This window comes from Peromyscus maniculatus, chromosome 8 (genome assembly GCF_049852395.1).
Source record: "Peromyscus maniculatus bairdii isolate BWxNUB_F1_BW_parent chromosome 8, HU_Pman_BW_mat_3.1, whole genome shotgun sequence".
In the NCBI taxonomy this organism is placed as follows: domain Eukaryota; kingdom Metazoa; phylum Chordata; class Mammalia; order Rodentia; family Cricetidae; genus Peromyscus; species Peromyscus maniculatus.
Genome location: NC_134859.1, coordinates 103,229,797 through 103,254,111, shown reverse-complemented (window position 1 = coordinate 103,254,111; position 24,315 = coordinate 103,229,797). Strand labels below are relative to the sequence as shown.

General features: G+C 48.7%; 1 protein-coding gene across 1 annotated transcript in view; it reads left to right on the top strand.

The window, feature by feature from the left end:
* Grb2 (growth factor receptor bound protein 2) overlaps positions 1-18,205 on the top strand; it is an 81,878-nt gene extending 63,673 nt beyond the window's left edge. Inside the window, exons 3-6 of the mRNA XM_006993629.4 lie at positions 2,577-2,674; positions 11,909-12,031; positions 15,785-15,953; positions 16,411-18,205. Of these exons, the coding sequence (XP_006993691.1) occupies positions 2,577-2,674; positions 11,909-12,031; positions 15,785-15,953; positions 16,411-16,596 (576 nt within the window). The 3' untranslated portion in view covers positions 16,597-18,205. The remainder of the gene's footprint in view (positions 1-2,576; positions 2,675-11,908; positions 12,032-15,784; positions 15,954-16,410) is intronic.
* The last annotated feature ends 6,110 nt before the right edge of the window (positions 18,206-24,315 follow it).

Here is a 24,315-nt window from a genome sequence, read left to right as displayed (position 1 = left end):
TCTTGTTTGTTTGTTTTGTTTTGTTTTTGAGACAGGGTTTTTCTGTGCAGACCTTTCTGTAGACCAGGCTGGCCTTAAACTCACAGAGATCTGCCTGCTTTTCCCTCAGAGTGCTGGGATTAAAGGTACTCCATTCTCTCTTTCTGCCATGGGTTCTGGAGCTCCAGCTCGGATCAGGCTTGCATGCCAGTCACTCTTCACCCATCTTGCCAACCCGTAGATGTTTGTTTAAGGAGAATTTTTCAATTTGGTTATGGTAGCTTATGCCTCTTAATTCCAGCATACGGGAGGCTGAAACAAGAAGATGGCCCCTAGTCTTGGACCAGCCTGAGGTTCACAGTTCAAGGCCAGCCTAGGCTGTAAACCCCTATCTCATAAAAACAAATAGAAATCTGTCCTTCCTGCACTACAGGTATATGAGCCTCTTGGGAATCTGAGGCTGCCTCTTTGAGTGCTTATTGTTCATTTCTTAGCTTTTGTAAAATTAGCTGTGTTGGCTTTGGTTTTGTTTTTTGGGGGACAGGGTCTCACTATGTAGCCCTGACTGGCCTGGAACTTGATATAAAACTAGGCTGGCCTCAACCTCATAGAGATCCGCCTGCCTCTGCCCCCTTAGTGATGGATTAAAGGTGTGAGCCTGGCCCTCGTTGGCATTTTCACACATACATCTAAAGCCAGTGACTGTCACCTGTAGCTGGAGGCTGGCCGGCATGGCAGATAGGCAGCAGCAGCGTGATGGAGCTCCTCGGCCTGACGCCCTTGTTGAGGAGTGCGTGGTCTGTTGCAGCTGACAGGTTGTTGCTCTTTTGATGTTTTATGGCACTTTAAAATGTCAACATGCAGACATCATCCACATTAGAGCTGATTGCTGATTCTGATTGCTAACTTGACTGATGTTCAGCCTCTCAAAGTCACTTTGTAAGAAACAAATCTTTCAGACTTCCTTTTAGAACTCCATTGTGCAGTGTGGACTAACCACCACTTTGAGTCAGCATTTCCTTTGCTCCCCATTTTGGAGTTGAGCTCACTTCTGTATTTCCTCTTCCTTCGTCCTTTTGGAGACAGGGTCTCACAGTGTACCCCATGTAGACCTCAAAACTTTGACCAACCTCCTGCTTCTGCTCTGATGGTGGGAATTAGAGGTGGAGACCACCACCTTCTTCTGCATTTTCTTTTTTGTTTTTGTTTTGGTTTGTTTTTCGAGACAGGGTTTCTCTGTGTAACTTTGGAGCCTGTCCTGGAACTCACTCTGTAGCCCAGGCTAGCCTCGAACTCACAGAGATCCACCTGCCTCCACCTCCTGAGTGCTGGGATTAAAGGCGTGTGTCACCACCACCACCACCACCACCACCACCACCACCACCACCACCACCACCACCACCACCACCACCACCACCACCACCACCACCACCACCACCACCACCACCACCCGGCTGCATTTTCTTTTTTAATACCAACCTTAAACCAGGCATGGTAGTACACACCTTAGTCCTAGAACTTAGGAGATGGAGGATTGAGAGTTCTAACCAGCCTGCTTTACAAGATGGGACCCAATCTCAAAAACCAACCAAACAACCCACATATGTGCTTGTGATCGTAGCACTTGGGTGGTGGAGGCAGCAGGATCAGAAATTCAACGTCATCCCCATCGACCAAGTTCACTACAAGAGACTGTTTTTATTATATATATAACATATATATATAATATATCATTAGTTCCAGCCTAATCTAGGCTATAGGAGACTATATATATATGGAAGTCTAGAATTTGTTCCGAGTCTTGGGCCTGGAATTGTGTGGGTTAGTCTATCCAGAAGTGCCTGACCTGAACACAAGGCTGGAGGATGTGCCTGCCTGGTCATGAGAATGGTTTCCTATTCACTGGCCCCTGGTGACACCAGTGAGCTGCTTGGGGACTCGTAGAGAGGCTGCTGGGAACCCAGCATTGGGAGTTTGCAGGGGGCTTGCAGAGAACACTAGAATTTCTCTCTCTGCAGCTTGCTTTTCTCTGCAGCCTGTTCAGTTTCTGTGGAGCTGGGTCCCTGTGCTCTGATACCAGTGTCTCAGTCTCCTAGAGAAACCTCTTAAGAAAACACTCATCTATTCTGCCACTATCCCTTCTGCCTTCCCTCTGAGAGTTTAATTCTAGGTGTTGAAAAAGAAGCCTGGGAGCTGGAGAGATGGCTCAGCGGTTAAGAGCTGGCTGTTCTTCCAGAGGTCCTGAGTTCAATTCCCAGCAACCACATGGTGGCTCACAACCATCTGTAATGAGATCTGGTGCCCTCTTCTGGCCTGCAGGCAAACACGCAGCCAGAACACTGTATACATAATGAATGAATGAATATTTTAAAAAAAGAAAAAGAAAATGAAGCCTGAACTTTCATTGCTCAGAAGTTTCTTTTTCTCTGACTTTTATAGTTTAACATATAATGCTGGCTATTAAAGTTAAAAGAATTCTGATATCCAAATAAGCCTTCCACAAACCTAGAAGATACGACTGTGGTTGTACTTATGAGAATGAGAAAATGGTTGATTTTTTTTTTTTTTAATTTTTCCTCTTGTCCTTTATTTTTCAGGTTTTGAATGAAGAATGTGATCAGAACTGGTATAAGGCAGAGCTCAATGGGAAGGATGGCTTCATCCCTAAGAACTACATAGAAATGAAACCACATCCGTAAGTTGGACTCAGGTCCCCTAAGCAGGGTCTCACTTACTTGTCCCAAGTACTGGTTCGGATTTGGATTACTGGAGGTGAGGCAGGGTCTCACTATAGCCTTGGCTGCTCTGTAACCAGGCTGACCTCACAGAGACCCACATGTCTCTGCCTCCCTAGTTCTAAACCATGTGTATATGCTGCCTCAGCCTCCCGACGTACTGGGGTTACAGCCATGCACCACCATGCCAAATACTGTTGTTAAGATTTAAAATGAGGCCGGGCAGTGGTGGTGCACACCTTTAATTCCAGCACTCGGGAGGCGGAGGCAGGTGGATCTCTGTGAGTTTGAGGCCAGCCTGGGCTACAGAGTGAGTTCCAGGACAGGCACAAAGCTACACAGAGAAACCCTGTCTGGGGGGGGGGGGGATTTAAAATGGAGCCCACAGTAAGATGTCATGGTGCATACCTGTGATCCCAACACTTGGAAGGCAGGTGCGTGGGTCACAGCCAGACAGTATCTCAAGAACTAAAAGTACAAACAAAATAAAGAGCGTTGGCCAGACATTGTGGTACATGACTGTGATACCAGCACTTGAAAGGCTGAAGCAAGAGATTTGTAAGCCCAAGGCCATCCTGAACTACATAGAGATCTCAGGACTAGCCTGAGCTACATAGCGATTTCAGTGCCAGCCTGAACACACCAAGAACTTATTAGGGAACTAACCAAACAGAAAAGATGGCTGAGCTCTGCAGGGGTGGTCCAAGACCCAGCTCAGTGTAGTTATGGGGTAAAGCTGGTTTCTAGAATCTCTGAGAGTCAAAGTTTTTTTGTTTTGTTTTTTTAACAAGTTCCTAATTCTTTCTCATTGAGACTTTTAGGGGCACGATGCATCTCATGATTTCGTGTTTTGTTTGTTTGGGTTTTTTTTTTTTTTTTTTTTTTTTTTTTTTGAGACTGGGTTTCTCTGGTTTATTTTGGTTCCTGTCCTGGATCTCGCTCTGTAGACCAGGCTGGCCTCGAACTCACAGAGATCCGCCTGGCTCTGCTTCCCAAGTGCTGGGATTAAAGGTGTGCTCCACCGCCTCCTGGCCCTGTATGTTTTGAGATGTACAGAGTTCTTACCATGTGGTTTTGTGCCAGTGCACTTGATGACCTATGGGATAGTGTCTTTATTGTCTCAGCATTGGCTCTTCTAAATGTTTCTTTTCCATCCAGAGTTCCCATTTCAGAGAGAAAGAAGGAGCTAGGTTCTCTTCCAGGCTGCAGATATTGAACGCTGATTTCCCCTGCTCCTTCCATCCCCTACAACGAACATTTTTAGTTTTCTTCAGAACCCCTACCCGATCGGTCTTACTTGTGTTGATTTGTGGCATGGTGGCATCTTGGTCTGTGTAGGATGCACTCAAGAGCAGTCATTTGCACACTTTGTAAGTCAGAGGAGCCAAGGCTGTCAGCACGCAGACTGCAGTGCCGTGAGGGTCCGTTGGTTTCATGCTCAGTGGAAGACTGTTGGGTGCCCTGCTCCACCTGGAACAGTCCGGGGCCCTTCTACCCATGATCACCACTCGCAAACACCTGTCCTTTTGCTTTCCCAAGTACTGGAGCAGAGATGACATTGTACTGCTTCAGACTTCCCCAAATGCTGGTGACATCCTCTGCCATGTGTCCCGGAGCCAGCGGGGTCATCTGACTCATTCTTCTTTAGTCTACAAATTAGGAAAGCTTCTGGTGTTTTTGCTCCAGTGCTAGTAACTTACGAATGCAGCACTCTCTGTAAAGGATTCCCAGTGCCAAGAAAGAAAAGGAAGGGCGGCCTAGAGCCATAGACCAGCTTGTCCCCACACATGTGGTCCTTGCCGGTGACTGGTAGTAACTGGGCCAAATGCCACAATGGACCTAATCCTGAGTCTCATCTCAAAAGGTGATTTTTTTTTTTTTCTCCTGAATTGCCTCCCACAAAGCTGTCAGTTTAGTTCATGCCTTGGTCAGTGAGTCCTTACAGAATGTTGTCATGTGGCCCACTACAAGGTAATGAGAAGGTATGAGCTGCAGTTAACCTGCCCCTTAATGAAATCCACACAGTCCTGGAGAAGCTCTTAGAGATAATATCCAGGCAGCATTAGCCTAGAGATGCAGAGTATGATTGCCTGCAGGTGATCCACGGAGGATGTTGATGCTACCAGGAAAGATAGGGGTGCCTCAAGGAAACTCCTTTTACTGCAAGGACAGCCGGACACCTCATGATGTTATTTAGATATCCCATGGGGTGATTTACAAGATGAAGAAAGGTCTCATTTGTATATTTTTCTTGCTTTTGTTTTTTGGGCAAATGTGTAAGTTTGGTTTCTACCCAAAAGATTTTAGGTTCCTTGGAAAATTAGGTTGGGCTTCTACTTTTATCCATTGTAATTTGTACCTTGCTTTTTGATTGGTTTTTTTGAGACAGGGTTTCTCTGTGTAGGTCTGGCTGTCCTGGAACTCACTCTGTAGACCAGGCTGGCCTCAAACTCACAGAGATCTGCCTGCCCCTGCTTCCTGAGTGCTGGGATTAAAGGTGTGCACTACCATGCCAGGTCATACTCTTATAGCCTTTTAGTTGTAGTATTTTGCTTCAGGAAGTTGTGTGGGTGGGCACATCCTGGAGATGGAGCAGTGGGGAAGACCCCTTGATCAGTCTCATAGCCTGTGAGTCTCGTCCATGTAAGTCATGTAACCCCTGTACTTGGTTTCCTTTATCCATGCCCCAAACAAACCCTTGCTCAAGAAGTGTCTGTGCCGGAAATGGTGGCGCACACCTTTAGTCCCCGAACTTGGGAGGCTGAAGCAGGGGAATCTCTGGGAGTTCGGAGCAGGTCTACAGTGTTGAGGTCAGGGCTGCATAGTGAGACCCTGTCTAAAAAAAGAAAGAAAGAAAATATAAAAAAACGGGCTTGGAGAGATGACCCAGTGTTTGAGACCACTGGCTGATCTTCCATCACATCTGGGTTTGATTCCCAGCATCAACATCCTGACTCACAGCCATCCATAACTTAAGTCAGGGAACCCAAGCTCTCTTCTGGCCTCTGAGGTCACCGGGTATTAGGCACACATGTGATGCTCAGACACCTATGCGTATAAAATAAAAATTTTTAAATAAAAAAGAAAAACAGAAGATCAGTAGACAATTTGTAGAGGGTTAGATAGTGAAAGTTTTAGATTTCTAGTCTTGGTGGACCACGCTCCATTACTTTCCTATCAAATGTTTTTTCTTTCTTTTCTGCCCCTCCCTTTGTTGATTTCTTTCTTTTTGAGTAAAGGCCTTGCTTACTTACTATGTGGCCCTGACTGACCTAGAACTCCCTTTGTTGACCAAGCTGACCTTGAACTCAGAGAGATCAGCCTGCCTTTGCCTTCCAAGTGTCTGTGTTGAAGGTGTGTGCCAGCACACCCGTCCTGCTTTCTTTAAAAACAGTAAATTGTGCCTATGTCTGTGTGTGTCTGTGTCTGTGTTTGAGTATTATTGTTGAGAGACATAATAAAGGGGCATCGATCCTCTGGAACTGGAGTTATAGGTGGTTGTGAGCCACTAATATGGGTGCTGGGAACTGAACCCAGGTCCTCTAAAAGAACATTAAGTGTTCTTAAACACTTAGCCATCTCTACATGCACTCAGGCGCGTGCGCGTGCGTGCGTGCGTGCGTGCGTGCGTGTGTGTGTGTGTGTGTGTGTGTGTGTGTGTGTGCGCGCGCGTGCACACTTTTCCTTCTTTCTTTTCATCCCCCCCCCCCCCTTTCTTTCTGGGAGTTGAATAGTAGGCATGCATTTATCACTGGACTATGCCCAAAGTCCACTAAAGTTTATGCTTTGATGACCCATTAGGGCTGGGCTCGCTTTATATACTCAAGGCTCCGGATTCCACCCCTAGCACCATAAAAATACTAATTTTTAAAAATAAATGAAAATTGTAAAGGCGTGTGGTTTATGGTAGTATGCTTGCCTGGCACTTGTGAGGTGCTAGAGTAGGAGGAGGAAGACGGTGTGGTGGTGAGTGCTTGTCTCCCGCATTTCAGACACTAAAGGAGGAAGATGGCAAATGCAAGGCCACCCGGGGGCTGAGCAGCCTGAGGATGGCCTGAGTTCAATCCCAGATCCCAGGGGGAAGGAGAGAACTGACTCTCCACAGTAGTCCTCTGACATCCACAAGTGGGCCATGGCATATGAGTACCTGTGCATACATTATATGAATGTGTACACATTAGTAAATTAAAAAAAAGAAAAAGGCCAGCCTAGGTTTACATAGCAAGACAGCTGAAATTGAACAGTTGGGTTGTGGGCCAATTAAAAACAAAAAACAAAAAACAAAAAAAAAAAAAAACACACATTTGGCCTGAGAGTTCCCTACTGCTGTGATGGATCAGGAACAAAATCATCCTGAATACAGTTGCTGTGGTCTCCATGCTTCAGACTGTTAAATAAAGATGGGGCCGCCCTCCTTGGGAAGGAGGTCTAGTTGCTCTCACTAACTAGGACCCCTGTCATGCTTTACCCTTTCCCGTTACCTAAGAGTCTGGAGTGGTAGGTATACGGACCTGCAGTCTCCTGAGGTTAGGGAGAAGTATGGGAGTTCAGGGCCAGCCTGGGCAATTGAGCAGAATGAAAGGTCCAGGGGTATTAACTCAGTAGTAGAGCACCTGACCAGCATGGATGAGGCCCTAGGATCAAATCCTTAGTGCTATAAATAACTACCTAACTAGAAAGCATCAGCATGACCTGCTGGGCTACTTGCAGGCTGACTGAAGAAAAGTCAGTGTCTCTCTGCTCTTCGCTCTGCAGAGGAATGAAACATTCAGGAGCCTTTCTCCAAGTCTGTGAGCGTGCTGGGGAAGGCTCCTGGTGCAGAGTGCTTCTGTGACTTTACGGGCTCAGTTCCCACCACGGGGCTGCCAAGTATTGCTTAGTGTGGCACCGCAGTGTGGTGTACCAGAAGCCAGAACCCCCCCCCCCCTTGTTTGGAGAGAAAGAGGACAGGCACAAAATAAGAGTGCCAGCCACCTAATGATGCATTTGTGTCCACATGAAGACCGACAACGAGTTGTGTGTGCCCAGCGGATCCACACACGATCTTCATAGTAAGTGCATGTGGGCAGAGGCCTATGGCATGCTATAAATAATACACTGGAAAATACATCTCTCCTCCCCCTTGGCTTCCTTGCTTGCTATTTCTAGGGTAGTACAGACCAGTCTTTTTAAAGATTAGCAGAACATTTGTCTGTAGGCATGCAGTTACACATTAATACCACCATTTAAAGAAACCTATCAGGCTTGGTATAGCTCAGTGGTAGAGGGGACTAGCCCGGCATGCACAAGGCCCAGGCTTCTGCCTCCAGCACTGCAAGCTGTAATACTTTTTATTGGGTTTGTAAATGGCCTGTGAAAGTAGAGTCTAGAACTGGATGCTGTGAGCTGTCCCTCCTGGTGTGTAGAGTCTCAAAACCCTGTGTACTTGAACCACGAGCAGATACACAAGAAGTTTTTTGATCAGTGAAATGGTTTTCAAACTGATGCTTCATTCTGTTTTAGTTTTTGAGACAGGGTTTCGGTATGTGACCCAGACCAGCCTTGAAGTTCCGGTATTCCTTCTTCCTCTTCCGTCCCAGTGCTAGAATTCAGGTGTGCATCACCACACTCAGCCTGACACTTTATTTCTTAATGCATTTGTTTTGTAGAAATTTAGATTAGAAGCCAGGGTGGTGGTGGCGCATGCCTTGAATCCCAGCACTTGGGAGGCAGAGGCAGGCAGATGTCCATGGGTTTGAGGCCAGCCTGATCTACAGAACTAGTTCTCAAAGAAATCTTGTCTCCAAAAATAAAAACAAAACAAACAAAAAATCCAACTAGAGAGTTGGGCCTGCTGCACAGGTTTTAATCCAAGTACCCTTGAGACAGGAGAATAGGAGTTGGAAACCAGCTAGTCTACTAGACCCTATCTAAAAAATTAGCAAATAAAATTGTACTTGCAATTTAGAATTCATTTCAGCTTTTTTTTTTTTTTCTTTCTTTTTTTTTTTCTGAGACAGGATTGGTCTCATGTAGCCCAGGCTGGCCTCAAAATGTGCCATTATACCCAGCACTAATATTTTTTAATTGAAAACAAAATTGTGTCTTTTTTTTTTTTTTGCTTGCTTGCTTGCTTGTTTGTTTTTGTTTTTCAAGACAGGATTTCTCTGTGTAGCCCTGGCTGTCCTGGGACTAGCTCTTTAGACCCAGCTGGCTTCAAATACAGAGATCCACCTGCCTCTGCTTCCTGAGTGCTAGGATCAAAGGTGTACACCACTACTGCCCAGCAAGAATTAATTTTTTTTAAGTACATGCTTGGTGGCAGTATCTTAGGGTCCAGGAAGGAAGAGAGAGAGCGGCTGTTGAGAACATTTGCCCCTTCCTAGTGAGTGTGGGGTGAGGGCACAGGCACTTTTCACTGTCCCAGATGCTGCTGCACACGTACAGTAAACCCTTAAGTACCAGAGTCCACAGAAGGTGGCTGTATCCTCCGAGCTTCCTGGTCTGGTAACAGGGAGTTTCCCTTGTGTGGCCTGCTCGCAGACACCACAGGATTCACTCTCCAGCATTTGTAGAAGCGGGGGGGTGGGGGGGGGTGGGGGGGGGGTGGGGGGGGTGTCTCTCCTCAGCCTGGCATCAGAGCTTGCAAAGTGAGAAAGTCATGAAACAGATTTGGGTGCATTCAGATTCATTCAGACAGTGTTGGGGGTGCCCCTTCTAGCAGCTCCGTGTCTTCTAGCTAAATTTTAGTTTTAGTCTGGCAGAATTTTTTGAAAATATCTTGCAGTATGGCTGTTTATAAGATAGCCAGAGCCAGGCATGGTGGTGTGCACTTTTAATCCCAGCACTCAGGAGACAGAGGCAGGCGGATCTCTGTGAGTTTGAGGCCAGCCTGGTCTACAGAGGGAGTTCCAGGACAGATAGCCATAAGCCTTGCCTATGGCAAATGCCTGTAATTCTCAGTACTTGGAGGCCGAGGTGGACCAGACATGAAGTCCTATCTCAAAACAAACATCAGCCTTGGTGGCTTACACTAAAATTCCACCACTTGGACAGCTGTATGGAAGTGGGAGAGTTCAAAGCCAGCCAGCGTGGGCCATAGACTTCCAGGACAGCATGGGCTACCATACGAGACCACGGCCCAGCAGGGAAAGCACTTGCCACGAAAACCAGACTACTTGAATTTGATCCCTGGAACCCACAAAAAGGTGTGAGGCCAGAACCAACCCTCCAAGGTTGTCTTCTGACCTCCACGTGTATACAGTAATTTTAAGATTAAAAGATGGCTATAAAAGTTAGTTTTCTGTGACAGTAATAACATCATTTTTGTAAATTATTTTATTTTATTTTATATGTATGGTTGTATTGCCTGTGTGTATGGCCCTGGTACTGGAGTTAGAGATGGTTGTTAGCTGTGATGCTGTTAGGGTGCTGGGAACTGAACCCATGTCTCTGGAAGAAAAGCCAGTGCTCTTAACTGCTGAGCTATTTCTCTAGCTCAAAATAAAACATTGAGATAATTATGAAAGTTAGGTTTATGTAGCTTAGTTGCCAGGGTCTTGTCTGGCATGCATGAGGCCCAAGGTTCAGTCCCCAGCACCACATAAAACCAGGGGCGGGGTGGGACACACCTGTGGCCAAGCCCTCCATACAGGAAGGTCAGAAATTCCGGGTCATCATCCTTTCCATAGCAAGTTCTAGCCTGGGAATCCAGAGTAGACTCACCACTGCACAAAAGAGAATAACAGACCCAGATAGTGTGGTACACTCGTGTAGTCCCAGCACTGGGAGGTGGAGCTGAAGAATCAGCAGTTCGAGTCTAGTTTCACCTACATAAAGAGTTTGAGGGAGACCCTGTCTCCAAAATATTAATAATAGTTAGCAATAAAATTTGTAAAATAAAATAAGATTTGTAACTATAATGGACTGTTTGGTACTGTTGTGATTATCAGTTGCATACTGAAGAATTCCAGTTACCATCTAAGGTAAGGTAGGTCTTAGCTGGTGGGAATAACAGCTTTGCTTCCTCCCCCTTCCCTCTTGCTGGTACTTAGTAAGAGGCACTGATAGAGCCACCCTGCCCCAGCCTTACTTTTGAAACATAGTAAAATATTGAAGATGATCTTCACAGCCTCTCTGTCCTAATTAGTGATGGTTTTCATTTGAAATAGCTGGACAGCCATGACCTCAACCTTTTTTCCCCCCTCTCTCTTGTTTATTTTTCTAACTAGCTTTGCTGTTTTTGTTTGTTAGAAGACAGGGTTTCTCTGGGTAGCTTTGGCTGTCCTGGAACTCACTTTGTAGACCAGGCTGGCCTCAAACTCATAAAAATTCTTCAGCCTAGTCTACAGAACGAGTTCTAGGACTGTTAAACAGAGAAACCCTGTCTCAAACCACCCTCCACCCCCACCCCACCCCCAAAAGTAAAAGAAAAAGAAAGAAATCCACCTGCCTCTGCCTCTGAGTGCTGGAATTCAGGGCGTGTGTAGTCACCGCCCCCCAGCTCTAAGTAGCTTTTCTATGTGTAGTAACTTGTGATGTTCCTGGTGCTCTGTTCAGTTTTTGTTTGTTCGGGCTTTTAGGTGGTGCTGAGACTCAGACTCAAGGATTTAGGAATTTTAGGCAAGTGTCTTAGCAGTAGGTAGTGTGTCATCCACCCCCACCTGTGTCCCCTCAGGCCTTTCTCCAGTGCCTGTGAAAGCTGCACCCTGAGCCTGTCCTGAGAGAATGGCCTCCAGTACCATCCAGAGTCTGCTTTCTCACAGACCAAGCCTCCCTTTGTGCTTTAGCAGAAGAAGCCCTGCCTCCAGCTTCTTCTGGTCCTTCCAAGTCCCCCTGCACTCGTGTGAAACGGCTTCCCAAGGGCCCCTTTCTCCCGTCTTCGTCACCTGTGGCAGGGCTTTCCTGGGTGCTTTTCTGATGAGTCAGTGAGGGGCGGGTGGGGGGGGGGTGTTCAGAAACCTGTTTCCAGGTGACACATTTGGATCGTCTCCTCTAGTCTGACGAGAGCTGATGTAGAGGGTGGAGTGGACGAAGCTGCTTGAAAGCGCATCTCTTAGGAAGGCAGGAGCCAGAGTGGGCCAGTGAGCCTCACAGGAGATCTGCGGGTAAAGAGCCTCCTCCTCCAAGGAGAGCTCTCTTTTTTACTTGTGAAGCTGTACAGCCCGTTTCTTTGTGGGGAAGCAGATGTTAACCGGCTTGCCTTCCTTCCTTAGGTGGTTTTTTGGCAAAATCCCCAGAGCCAAGGCAGAAGAAATGCTTAGCAAACAGCGGCATGATGGGGCCTTCCTAATCCGAGAGAGTGAGAGTGCCCCTGGGGACTTCTCCCTGTCTGTCAAGTAAGTATTTCCTGCTGGAGCTGCCCACAGAAGCCTGCTGCCATTGGCTGACAGGCAAGGCTCTGGGAACATGTTACACATCTTTCCATGAATCCTAGTGTTTGCCTCCAAAGCCTGGTTGTAGCAGATCCAAGTTTTAGGTTCCCAGTGGCGTGAACCTTCAGGAACTGACAGCACACACAGCCAGTTCCTGACCCCGCCAGCCCGCCCTGGTCCCTCCCTGCCTTCAGTGCAGCTGCTACCCTCTAACGGGATGGCACATGCCATCCCAGCCTCCGGTGCTGCTTACCTGGACCAGATGCTAGCTGAGGCTTTGACATTACTTGAAAAGGTTGCCATGAACCGAGTGGGGTGCTGTCTCAAAAGTCCAAATAGGAGTTAGGCATGGTGTGCCTTCCTCCCAGCACTTGGGAGTCCAAGACAGGTGGATCTCTGTGAGCGCCAGGCCAGCCAGAGTTCTGTAGTGAGATCCTTCTAAGAAGGAATGGCTTTCCATAGATGTTTGACTGGTCATCTTTTTCTAGCTGATGTGTTACTGCAGAAACCTGCCTCAAAAGTCTTTTCAATCATTTCTTTCTCAGCACAGACTTACTGTGTGTGTACCTCAGGCTATCCTGGAACTTGCTGTGTAGCAGAGACAGGCCTCACATTGATGGCAGTGTGCCTGTCTCGGGCTCCTGGGTGCTGGCTGACAGGCATGAATAGCTAATCCACTTTACTTTATTGTTTGTCCATAAGGAAGGCTTAGGAACCCAGTGCCTCTAACCCAGCACCGGGCAAGAGAGAGGACAGACTCCTCAGGATCCGTTTTCTCTGCTACCTTGAGGGACCGAGGTTTAGACCCCAGTTGCTAGGTCTGTGCACAAGCGCCTCTCCTCACTGAACCAGCCCACCAGCCCTGCTGTTTGCTTTCAGACACACTGACCAGCGGCTCACTAAATCGCCCACACTGGGAGCTAGGGTGTAGCACACGCAGGATCTGGGTTCCATCACTGGTGTCACGGTAAATGAGTGAGTGAATGGCAGGCTGGCCTTGAACTTGGAATCTTCTTACCTTCACTTTCTGTAGTAGGAATGGCAGGCCTTCATTCCAGACACCAGAACAAAGTTGTGTTCTTCGTCTCAATGGAGATCTGAGAATTGGATAAATAAGTGAGATTTGATGCCACTGAAGGTTGTTTACAGTTTTTTTTTCTTTTTCTTTTTTTTTGTTTGTTTGTTTGTTTGTTTGTTTGTTTGTTTGTTTTTTCAAAATAAGGTTTCTCTGTGTAGCCCTGGCTGTCCTGGAACTTTTATCTGTAGTCCAAGCTGGCCTCATACTCGAGGAGGGGATCACCTGGAATTAAAGGTGTGCTCCACCACACCTGGCTTATAGTTTTTTTTTTCCAAACTGAGTGTGAGAATGGTTTCCTCTTATAAGCAGGGCTTTTGAAGTTCTTGATAAACACATGCAAGTACAGACCTAACAGAGCCTCATGGGCTGGGCTTGTAAATGAGCGTTTTTAAGCTCCTCAGTGGCTTGTGTGTGTGTCTGCTTCCCTTGACCTCTGCTGTCTGGAGTAGCAGGAAAACAGCCTAGGAAGGAGAAACAAGGAATTAGTCAGTGGGTAGTGACTGACCCAGCTCTGTACATGCTCCTGCGGAAGACACAGGAAGACCAAGCTGCTTCCGTCCATAAAGGAATCTAAACCTAAAACGGTAGAAGGGATGCTTGTGTGTGTGTGTGGGGGGGGGTGTCTCGGGTTCCATTGCTAGCACCAGCACTGCCTACAGCTGGGTGTAATCCAGGAGGCAGGAGGATCATAAGTTCTAGGTCAGCCTGGGCTACATGAGACCCTGGCCAGTGACATGGCCCAGTGAGTAAAGGTGCTTGTCATCTAACCCAGTGACCTGCAATTTGTCCCCAGGACCTACATGGTGGAAGGAGAGAGTTGATTGCTTCAAGTTGCCCTCTGACTCCACGGCCACCTCACCCATGCACACACATGCATATATAGAGAAATGTAATTTTAAAATCAAACAAAACTTAGCCAGGTGGTGGTGGCGGTGGCGCACGCCTTCAATGCCAGCACTTGGGAGGCAGAGGTAGCTGGATCTTTGTGAGTTCGAGGCCAACCTAGTCTACAAAGTATATTCCATGACAGCCAGGACTATTACACAGAGAAATCTTGTCTCAGGGAAAAACAAAATTAAACAACTTTTGAAGAAGTTAATGTGTTGTCCCTTTAGGAATAAAATAAAGCAGGGGCTGTGGGAGTGTGGCTCGGTTGGTAAAGAACCCACAGTGTAAACATGAGGACCTGAGTTAGGACCCACGGTGGAAAAGCTGGGGGAGAAGAGAGAGAGGTAAATCCCTGGAGCCCAGGAGCCAGCTAGCCTGGCCTAACCACTGAGCAGCTGGGTCAGTGAGAGAAGGTGGCAGAGAGGCTCCCAACACTGACTGGTTTCCACACACATGTGCATTCACACCCCAGGACCATGCACACCGAGGGGAGGGAGGGGAGAATATGAAATGTGCCTTCACTCCAAGTGTCTTTGCAGAGGGCTGCTTCACGTGGCACGTTCTCCGGGGTGGGGCACTAGTTTCAAGATCTTCAGGGTCAGGTTAAAAAGATGTGGCGGAGGCGACCCTGGCTCTCGGGGACCCTGCGCTCTTTGGACCCTGGATCCTCGGTCCTCTTGAGGCTTTCGCCAGCGCATTTGCTTCTCAGTGAAAACATCATGAGGTCGTCCAGCTGCTTTGGTCCCACTTTCCTCCATTTCAGTTACCACAGACCAACTGGAAAATCCAGAAACAACTCCTGGAGTTTAAACAACTTCTGTGATTTCATATTGCTGTAATCATTTCAGTGAAAATTAAACGTTATTGGATTATATGTGTCTAGAGGGGGAAATGGTGTATCTGGGTTCCGTGTCTGGTTTCAGGTTTGCCCTGGTGTTTGAAGAACTCAGTGTGCTTCCCTAGCTTGACGCTCAGTGCTGCCATCTGCTGGGTTGTCCTTAGAACTGCTTCACCTTCTTTAAGCCTTAATCTGAAGGAGAAACTCCTGGAAAACGTGGAGGCCTGGCAGTGGACAGGAGGCAGTGTCCAGGCCGAGTGACTGTCTTGTCCAGATGTCACCGGGGCAGATGCCCTGTGAGTCGGCCAGCATCAGTCAGTCACACATGATAGCCTTGTTCACCAGTGCAGAAGAGCGTGTTGTCTAGTGCTAGAAGCGTTTGTTTCTTCATGCTTGGGTCTCATTACCCTGAGAAAGAAAATAGAGAGACACTTCCTCAGTGGAAAGCATGGCTTTGGTGCCACACCTGTAATACCAGCCCTGGGGAGGCTGAGGCAGGAGGATTACCATGAGTTCTAGACCAGCTTAGCCAGTTAATGAGCTCCAAGCCAACCTGAACTAGTGTTTGAATGCCACGTGGCTTTTTTAACCATTAGAGCAGATAAAGCTGTAACTTCATTAATGGGCTGTGTTAGTAGATCCACAGGCACCTTCCGAGTGAAATGAGTGGGTGGACTTCCTTTCCGTGAGGGTTGTTCCTGTGACCAGCAGTCAGGAGGGGTCTAGAGGAGGCTCCCAGGATGGTCCCCACTCTGTCCAGCTGAAGATTCGGGTTGCTGTGTAGCCATTGTATCTCCAAGCTCTGATTAGCCAACCAGACAGCAGCTCCCTGGACACTTGCAGGTTCGGGACAGCCTGCGGAGCCCTGTGGTGGAGCCCTGTGGCTGCCTCATGCCTCTTCTCCCATCCTCAGGTTTGGAAATGATGTCCAGCACTTCAAGGTGCTCCGAGACGGAGCTGGGAAGTATTTCCTGTGGGTGGTGAAGTTTAATTCTTTGAATGAGCTGGTAGATTACCACAGATCGACATCCGTGTCCAGGAACCAGCAGATATTCTTACGGGACATAGAGCAGGTGCCACAGGTAAGCCAGAGCCCCGGGTCCCTTCCAGCAAGTGAGAGGGGCCCTCGAGCACAGAGGCCCTAGCAGGGCCTCCACAGCACCTCCCTGTTCCTCGGGCCGCCCTTATCCACCAGAGGGAAGTGCTTCCAGCCCCGGCAGCCTGTGAGGAGGGTGTCTGCTCGCACCCTGCCCTGACTTACTGTAGGAGTGTGGGTCATGACTGCTTTGACCCGTGTAGGCTGTGTTGCTGCTCCCTGTTAGCTTAATGTGGCCCTCGTGACCCAGGTGTCCTTGGTACATGCACCCCTGTGGTTTTAGTAAAGGATTACTCCAAACCCACCCAGGACTTGGGGACGGGTAGGGGAGAGGAGGAGGATGCTTTGGGAGGGGAGGTTTGCATGCACTTGCTCGCCTGGGAACAGTTAGCTTACAAGGCAGCCGGCAGCTCAGAAATGCCTTTTCTCTGCTTCTCCTGCAGCAGCCAACGTACGTCCAGGCACTGTTTGACTTTGACCCCCAGGAGGATGGTGAGCTGGGATTTCGCAGAGGAGACTTCATCCATGTCATAGATAACTCGGATCCCAATTGGTGGAAGGGGGCCTGCCATGGGCAGACCGGCATGTTTCCCCGCAATTACGTCACCCCAGTGAACCGGAGCGTCTAAGAAGCAAAAGAGATTATTTAAAGAAGTGAAAAGTTGAGACCATTCACAAGAATTACACCCACATGCTGCCTGTCACAGCCTGTGAGGGAGTGCAGAACACCTGGCTGGGTCCTGCTGCGACCCTCTCACTGAGGTTGAAACTTCGGGGGGGTGGGAAGGGGTGTTTGATTTCATAATGCCAAACTTAACCTATTGAATTGAGTTACAGTTTTTATTACAGAATCTCACCGCTGCTCTGGTTCCCTCCTGTCCTTTTTCTCGTCCTTCCTTTCCTGCCCTTGAGTGCATGACGTTTAAGGCCACACATATAGTCCCAGCTGATGCCAATAATAAAAGAAAAGAAACCAAGTGGGCTGGTATTTTCTCTATGCAAAATGTCTGTGGAGATGGATGGACTAAAGAGCTGTATTCTTCACATGCAAGGGGCGGCCAGGGCACCTGGGGCCCTTGGATGGGCATCTGCTTCCAGCCCCAAGCCTGGAGCACTCCATCAAAGTTGGACTTGGTAGGGAAGGAGGCACGATGCCCGCCTGTGGTTCCTGAGTCACACTGCAGACCTGCGCCGCCTCCCGCTCCCCCTCCAGGTGTCGCTAAGATGTTGTTTTCATAGTGCCTTTTTTCTTATTTCAAGGGTGTTTATGAGTGGTGTTTTTCCTTTTTTAAATAAGTTAAAGACAGTCCAGAGCTTTTCAGCTGAGTGGTCTCCTATCCTGTGCAAATACTTTCCTCTCAGGGCAGGGGAAACAGGATAGAGAAAGGAGCCGGTAGAAGCAGGGAGTGTGGTATTCCCCGTCTGGATGGGCCAGAGCTCTTGGCACACTCGGCTCCCTGGCTCCAGTCTCAGTTGTGGTCTGCCCTCTAGATGCCTGGAGCCCAAGTGTTAGACACAAAAGACGAGGAGCAGGAGGCACCCAGACTGCCCTCCTGCGGCCGTCACAGGCCTGCCCTTGGGTGGGAGTTGAGAATATGGCGCTTCATTTTTCTTGCTCTTAGAATTAGATCCTCACTCCAATTGTGTATTTTCCAACCCGCCCAAGAGTGCAAATAGCAGCGTTGTGGGTTGGTCCTGCTGCCCCATCCCCTGAAGCCTTGTGAGGTGAGAAAGACAAGACCCATGCAAAGCTCTCCTGTCTCCGTGAGCCTTCGGTCCTCCGTAGTCACGTGCCTGTACACCAGTCTCTCCGCCCAGCCTCCTCTCCACCCAGCCGCCTCCCCACAGCAGACACGAGGCCACTCCTAGACTCTGCCTTGGAGTTGGTGCTGGCCCTGGGCTGCTGGGCTTTTCAGGGTGGGGTCTCCCCTGGACTCCGTTTTGTGAGATGGACCCAGCCCTGAGGCGCCTTCCAGATGGATCGTGTTCCCGCCCTCCTGGTTCTGCTGCTTCTTTCCCTGCTGATGATAAAAATAATCTCTGGAGTTAGACCTGGGCCATTTGATTGTTTTATTTTGGAATTGGTGTATATCATGAAGCCTTGCTGAACTAAGTTTTTTGTGTATATATTTAAAGATCAGTGTTTAAATAAAAAGACCTATGTACTTATCCTTTAACTTCTGCGGATAGCATTTGGTAGGTAGTGATTAACTGTGAATAAACATACAATGAATTCTTCACTGTGCATCTTTATTTCTCCCTGAAAAGGTCTTTATTTTATAGACAACGTCTCTCTCACTATGTTGCCCTGGCTGGCCTGGTTCACCTACCTCTGTCTCCCGAGTGCTGGGATTAAAGGCTTGAAGTTTGTTAATACAGGCTGGCATACCTAGCCGCTATGATTCTAGGACAAGGGATACAGTTCATCATTCAGAAATTGGTTTAGACCAAGAGCTGGGCTTATACGGCTTCTCCCCCTCTGCTGAAGGTATAGAAAGGCTGATCTCTGAGGAAGTAGCTGAGACACATTGACCAATGCTGCTTCTAGGGTGATCCAAGGCTGGTAACCACACATGCGGGCTGTGACACAGCAATGGTTAATGGTTGAACGAGAGAAATCACATTGAGCAAACAGCCTCTGTTTTGGAGTCACAGCTAGGGAGTTTCTGGGTGCTGCGCCTGCCCACCCTACCATGTAGACTAGCTTGCTACCTTGAACCTGAGCAGACATTCCCAAGATTGACTGGCAGAAACTGGCATCGCACTCCATTTGTGTCCTTGCTCATCTTGACCCCTTCCTCTTTTGGGGTCTTCCTTTTTTCCCAGTGCTGGGAACCCAGAGCCTTACACTTGGCCAAGCAAGCACTCTTAGGACTGAGCTGGGTCTCTGGTCTTAGCCCCGATCTGTTCAGTGGCTCCGGAGTTTAGCATCAGGAGGAATGGTAAAATCAGGTGATGGTGTTGAGTCACAGATTTTCTGATCGGTCTTTTCCCACTTCTCCCCTGGATCAGATTCTTAGTGAAGTGTCTGTGCTCAGTGCTGCTCCCCTGAACAGACATCTACCAGGATCGGCTCCACCGTGCCTCATGGTAAAAGTTAGACTGGGCAAGGTCTTGAGGGTACCACTAGCCAACCTGGCCTATCACAGTGGCCCTCCTGGTCCCAAGACTCCAACATATACCCAGGAGCTAAGTGTGAAATGAGATCATGAGGGCTGCGATAGCTAAGTACTTCCAGCCTGTGTTGTAGCACCGGCCAGCTGTCTTCCTCTTGTCACTTGTCCCCTGAGCCTGCTTATAGGCTAGGTGACCTTCAGGCCCAAATAACTTACTTAGGGAAATTTTTAGATCGCTAGAGGGGAGTGAAGGTGAGTTTATGAATGTATCTTCAAAGTGCTGAAAATACGCTGCATCTGCCTGTCATGGGGTTCTCCAGGTCTGAGCCCCAGTTTACCCCCAAGGAAAAGGGATTTTGGAGGGCTTCTGTGTGTTCATTTAGGAGCACTTGGTGTGTGTGTGTGTGTGTGGCGGGAGCGGGGGGGGGGGGGGGGGGTGGCTTGGTTTTTCTGTCTTTTATGATTTTTTTTTTTTTTTTTTGAGACAGGGTTTCTCTGTGTAGCCTTACGCCTTTCCTGAATCTCGCTCTGTAGCCCAGGTTGGCCTCGAACTCACAAAGCTCCGTCTGGCTCTGCCTCCCGAGTGCTGGGATTAAAGGCGTGCTCCACCGTCTTTTATTGTTTTGTGTATCTTTTAACTTTTGAAACGGTCTCTCTCTGTAGCTCTAGCTGAACTTCAGAGATTCACTCCCTCCAGAGTGCTGCTTCTACTTGTTTTTGTTTTTCTTCAATATTTTCAGAGATTTTTTTTAAATTTTTATTTTATGTGTATGAGCATTTGAATATATGTCTGTGTACCATGTTAAGTACTGTAGGATAAGAGGGCCAGCCAATGAAATACACCCTGGCCCTGAAACTAGAGCCAAAGAAACACTGTTCAGCCCAAAAAGCAACCAACCCCTGAGCAGGAAAACCCAACAATCCCTAAACACAAAATCCAGCCAATATCTGAGCTTGTCCAAGCTCAGGGATTGAAATCCAACCAATTCCCACCCTGAAAATATCCACCCTGGAAAAACCCCACCCCTAAGAAGTCATATAAGCCTGTTCAGTTTGCTGCTGCTTTTTTTCAACCATGGCAGAGGCAGCCACCCTCCTGGATTCTTCCCTCCCAATCTCTCTCTCTCTCTCTTTTTTTTTTTTTTTTCTTTCTTTTTTTCAGAGCTAAGGACCGAAACCAGGGCCTTGCACTTGCTAGGCAAGTGCTCTACCACTGAGCTAAATCCCCAACCCCCCAATATATCTCTTGAATAAGGTTTGTGTGAGACCTTCTTTGGCCAGAATGGAGCTAAGCAGAACTGTAATACTTTTGCTCCGGAAATCTTCAGTTGTTACATCAGGGAGTGGAGGGGGCGGGGATGACATGACACCTAAGTAGAACTGTAACAGCTTCGCTGGGGAACCCTCCTCTGTCTGGGCAGAGCTGTTACATTGGGGAAACCTTTCCCTGGAGCAGGGCTGTAAGCTGCCGAGTTTAGGGTGACTTTGTGGTATTCCTTGGCTCACAACTGCCAGGACCCCTCTCTCTCTGAGCTGCAATGCTTACAGGTACAGTGCCCAAGAAGGCCAGACCTAAAAACTGGAGTTACAGACAGCTGTGAGCTGCCAAGTAGCCAAAACTGGCCTTGAATTCCTAATCCTCCTGCCTCCACCTCCCAAATGACAGAACTACAGGCATGCACCAACAGGCCGTGTGGGATCCTCAACAGTCTGGAGTCCCAGGTCCCTCAGCCACCAGCAACCTCTCTGTGATGGCTATCATCAAAATCTTGAGAGGGAATGGTAGCTCATATCTGTAACAGCACTCCAGAGGCCTAGGCAGGAGGATCAGGTTGCATTCCAGGGCTACAGACTGAGGCACTGTCCCTGTCAAAAAAAAAATTTTTTTTTCAGGGACTGTTGTACTTAGGGTTGCTGATTGTTAGAAATGGAAAAGTAACCAGGCAGTGGTGGCACACACCTTTAATCCCAGCACTGGGGAGGCAAAGGCAGGCAGAGCTAAGTGAGTTCGAGGCCAGCCTGGTCTAAAGAGCGAGTTCCAGGACAGCCAGGGCTACAGAGAAATCCTGTCTCAAAAAGAAAAAAGAAGAAAGAAAAAAATATAAGATTGCTAGGTACGGAGGCACAGCACTCTGGAGGCAGAGGTAGTCCAGATCCCTGAGTTTAAGTCTAGTCTGGTCCCTCCAGGCCAGCCAGAGCTACTTAGTGAGACCTTGTCTATGAATAAATAAGGGCTGGAGGAGCTAGGGGAGACGCATTTATAATCCCGGCACTGAGGAACCTGGAGACTTTTGCCAGGGCTCATGATAGGACCCGGTCTCAAGAGCACAAACCAAGTAGAGACCACTGAGGCAAGAGGTCCAGACTTGACCCTGGCCCAGCAGTAAGCATGGCTTGGGGTTTCTGAGAGAGCCTTTTCAGCACCCTTCGCTTGGAGGTTATCGAGCACAGTCCTCTCCTTGTGAGTCAGCACCTGGACCGGCTGCCTGCACATCCCTTCCCTGTACTGCCCCAGGTGTGGGGACCTGACCCTGCATCGGCCTCTTCCCCATCCCCTTGAGGCATTGTCAGAACCCCTGGTGACAGTGTCCTCCAGAGGGCACGTGGCCTCTTCTGCTCTAGAACTGGGGGACTTCCCCCACCCCCACCCCCGGGAGGAACAGGCAGAAGAGAGCCTTGTCCATCCCCCACCGATCAGCAGACTCCTCCACTCCTCCCCTGCAGACATCACTGAGTCATCCTGAGACTGGAAATTACCCCATTTTGGTCTTCTACTGTACTGCTAGGGAGGTGTTCTACCCAGTTCTTAAACTGCAGTGTGAGCCATGGGCTGAGTGAATTCAGAGAGGAAGTGGGGGGTGGCATGCAAATGGGGGCTTGATCGGTTGGCGCAGTTATTTGAACAGTTATTAATAGGTGGGCTGGAGGTGTAACTCAGTGGTAGCACACATGCTTAGTATAGGCAAAGCCCCGAGTTCCATGGCCAGCACCAAACAGACCATAGACCCATAGGGCAGGTGGAGCAGGGCTCGTGAGGGTGTAAGGCGAGCTGGCTGAGAGCCTTGGGCCAGCTCCTAAGTGTCCTTAGCAGCCCCTCTGCAGTCTGGCTGGGCCGGTGGGGCTCTGACCCAGTTGCACAGTGATATCTACCTTCTTTTGACACCGGAGGTTTCCTTCTGACCTGTACTTAGCTAATATGGTCAATATTTAAGACCATCAGTTTAAAAATAAAGTAATCAAAATCAAACTCTGTAACCATGGTGGCTTCTGCCTACCATCCAGGAAGTGGAGGCAGGAGGATTGCTGGTGATTTGAAGCTAGCCCAAGTTACATAGTAAGAGCAAGGCCAGCCTAGATTGCAGTGTGAGGTCTCTCAAGAAAATAAAACAGGCTGGACGGTGGTGGCACACGCCTTCAAACCTAGCACTGGGGAGGCAGAGGCCAGCCTGGTCTACAGGGTGAGTTCCAGGATAGGCTCCAAAAGCTGCACAGAGAAACCCTGTCTCAAAAAAAAACAAAGAAGAAAGAAAGAAAGAAAGAAAGAAAGAAGAGAGAGAGAGAGAGAGAGAGAGAGAGAGAGAGAGAGAGAGAGAGAGAGAGAGAGGAGAGAGGGAGGGAGGAAAGAAGGAAGGAAGGAAGGAAGGAAGGAAGGAAGGAAGGAAGGAAGGAAGGAAGGAAGGAAGGAAGGAAGGAAGGAAGGGGATGGTAATATCAGCTTGTTATTTCAGTATGCAGGTGTTCTGTAGCTTCGGCTCACATGCCATGACATGACGCCATCTTGGCATTCAGTCAGCACCTGGACCAGTTTCCCCCTCCACCTCCCAATACCAAGCCCTTCTGAGACCTAGGCTTCAGCAGCCTCTATCTTTCAGATCCTGCCATCTCTGCCTCTGTCCTTCCTCACTGACCCTCAGGCCCCTCCTGCCTACTCATCTACAGATCTGGGACCTGTCAGGAGACCTAACTCTGCAAAGCTCACCTGAGAGCTCCCATCTCATCAGACTCCAGGGAACCATGGCTCCCCTGCAGCCTCCAAACCTCAGGACGTGCCCCCCGCCCGCACCCCAGCTGTGTGTCTGTCAACTCCAGGGCTGCAGCCTGCCCGACCTGTGTCCTCTGCTCTCTTGTTCCCAGGGCCCTCTGTCCTGCATCAGCAGCTGGCTGTCTTCACCTGCAACCAGGAAAGTAGGAAAGGAGTCAGGGCCCCGAGGCGCGGCCATGCTCGCGGGCGGGTTGTTTCCTGCCTGAGTGTTGGGTCTGTAACACTGAATGTGTGACTTTCTGAGACTGGGGGGGAAGGAACTTAGGTTGATAAAAGGACTGGAGTGTGGTTGTCAAGATCGCACAGGGTACGTCCTGGGTTGTACGGGGCAGGAGGCCGCTCATCTGTGCTTGTGCCTGTTCTGGGTAAGTCATCCTGTGTTCAGCTTGTGCCTAAGCCCGATGCTGTCACCCGAAGTTCCTTTGTTTAGATTGACTTGGTGCTGGGGAGGAAAGCCAGAGTACAAATATGCTAAGCACATGCTCTACCTACCGCTGAGACACACCCTAACACCACCTTTGTTTCTGTGACAGGGTCTCACGATGTTGCCCTGGCTGTCCTGGAACTTGTATAGACCAGGCTGGCCTTAAACTCTGAGTGCTGGATTTAAAGGCATGCGCCACCACCCCAAATATATATATTTGTTTTTTTCTGCTTAGATCTGCATGTGGTAATTCTAGCACTCAGAAGGCTGAGCAGGAGGGTCTGAGCTAACCTGTTGTACATGGCAAGATTCAGGGCTACTCAGACTCTATCTCAAAATCAAAAACAAAAACCGGCTTGAAAGCCAGGCTTAGTGGCACACAACAATCCCAGTACTGGGGAGGCAGAGGCAAGCAAGTGGGTCTCTGTGATCTTGAGGCCAGCCTGGTCTACATAGAGAATTCCAGGACAGCCAGGGCTACAAAATGAGACCCTGTCTAACAAACAAACACAAAAACCCTGCCTGACCCAGGCTTGGTGGCTCCTGGCTATAATCCTAGCTCTCCAGAAGCTAAGATAGAAGACTGATGTTTGAGGCCAGCCTGTGCTACATGGTGAATCCCAGGCCAGCCTAGGCTAAGTGTGATATCCTGTTTCATTAAACCACATTTAACAGCCAGACAGGTCAGCACACTCCTCTAATCTTAACGCTTGGGAGGCTAGCGAGGGGATCCACAGCTTGAGGCCAGCTTGGGCTTCGTAGCCAG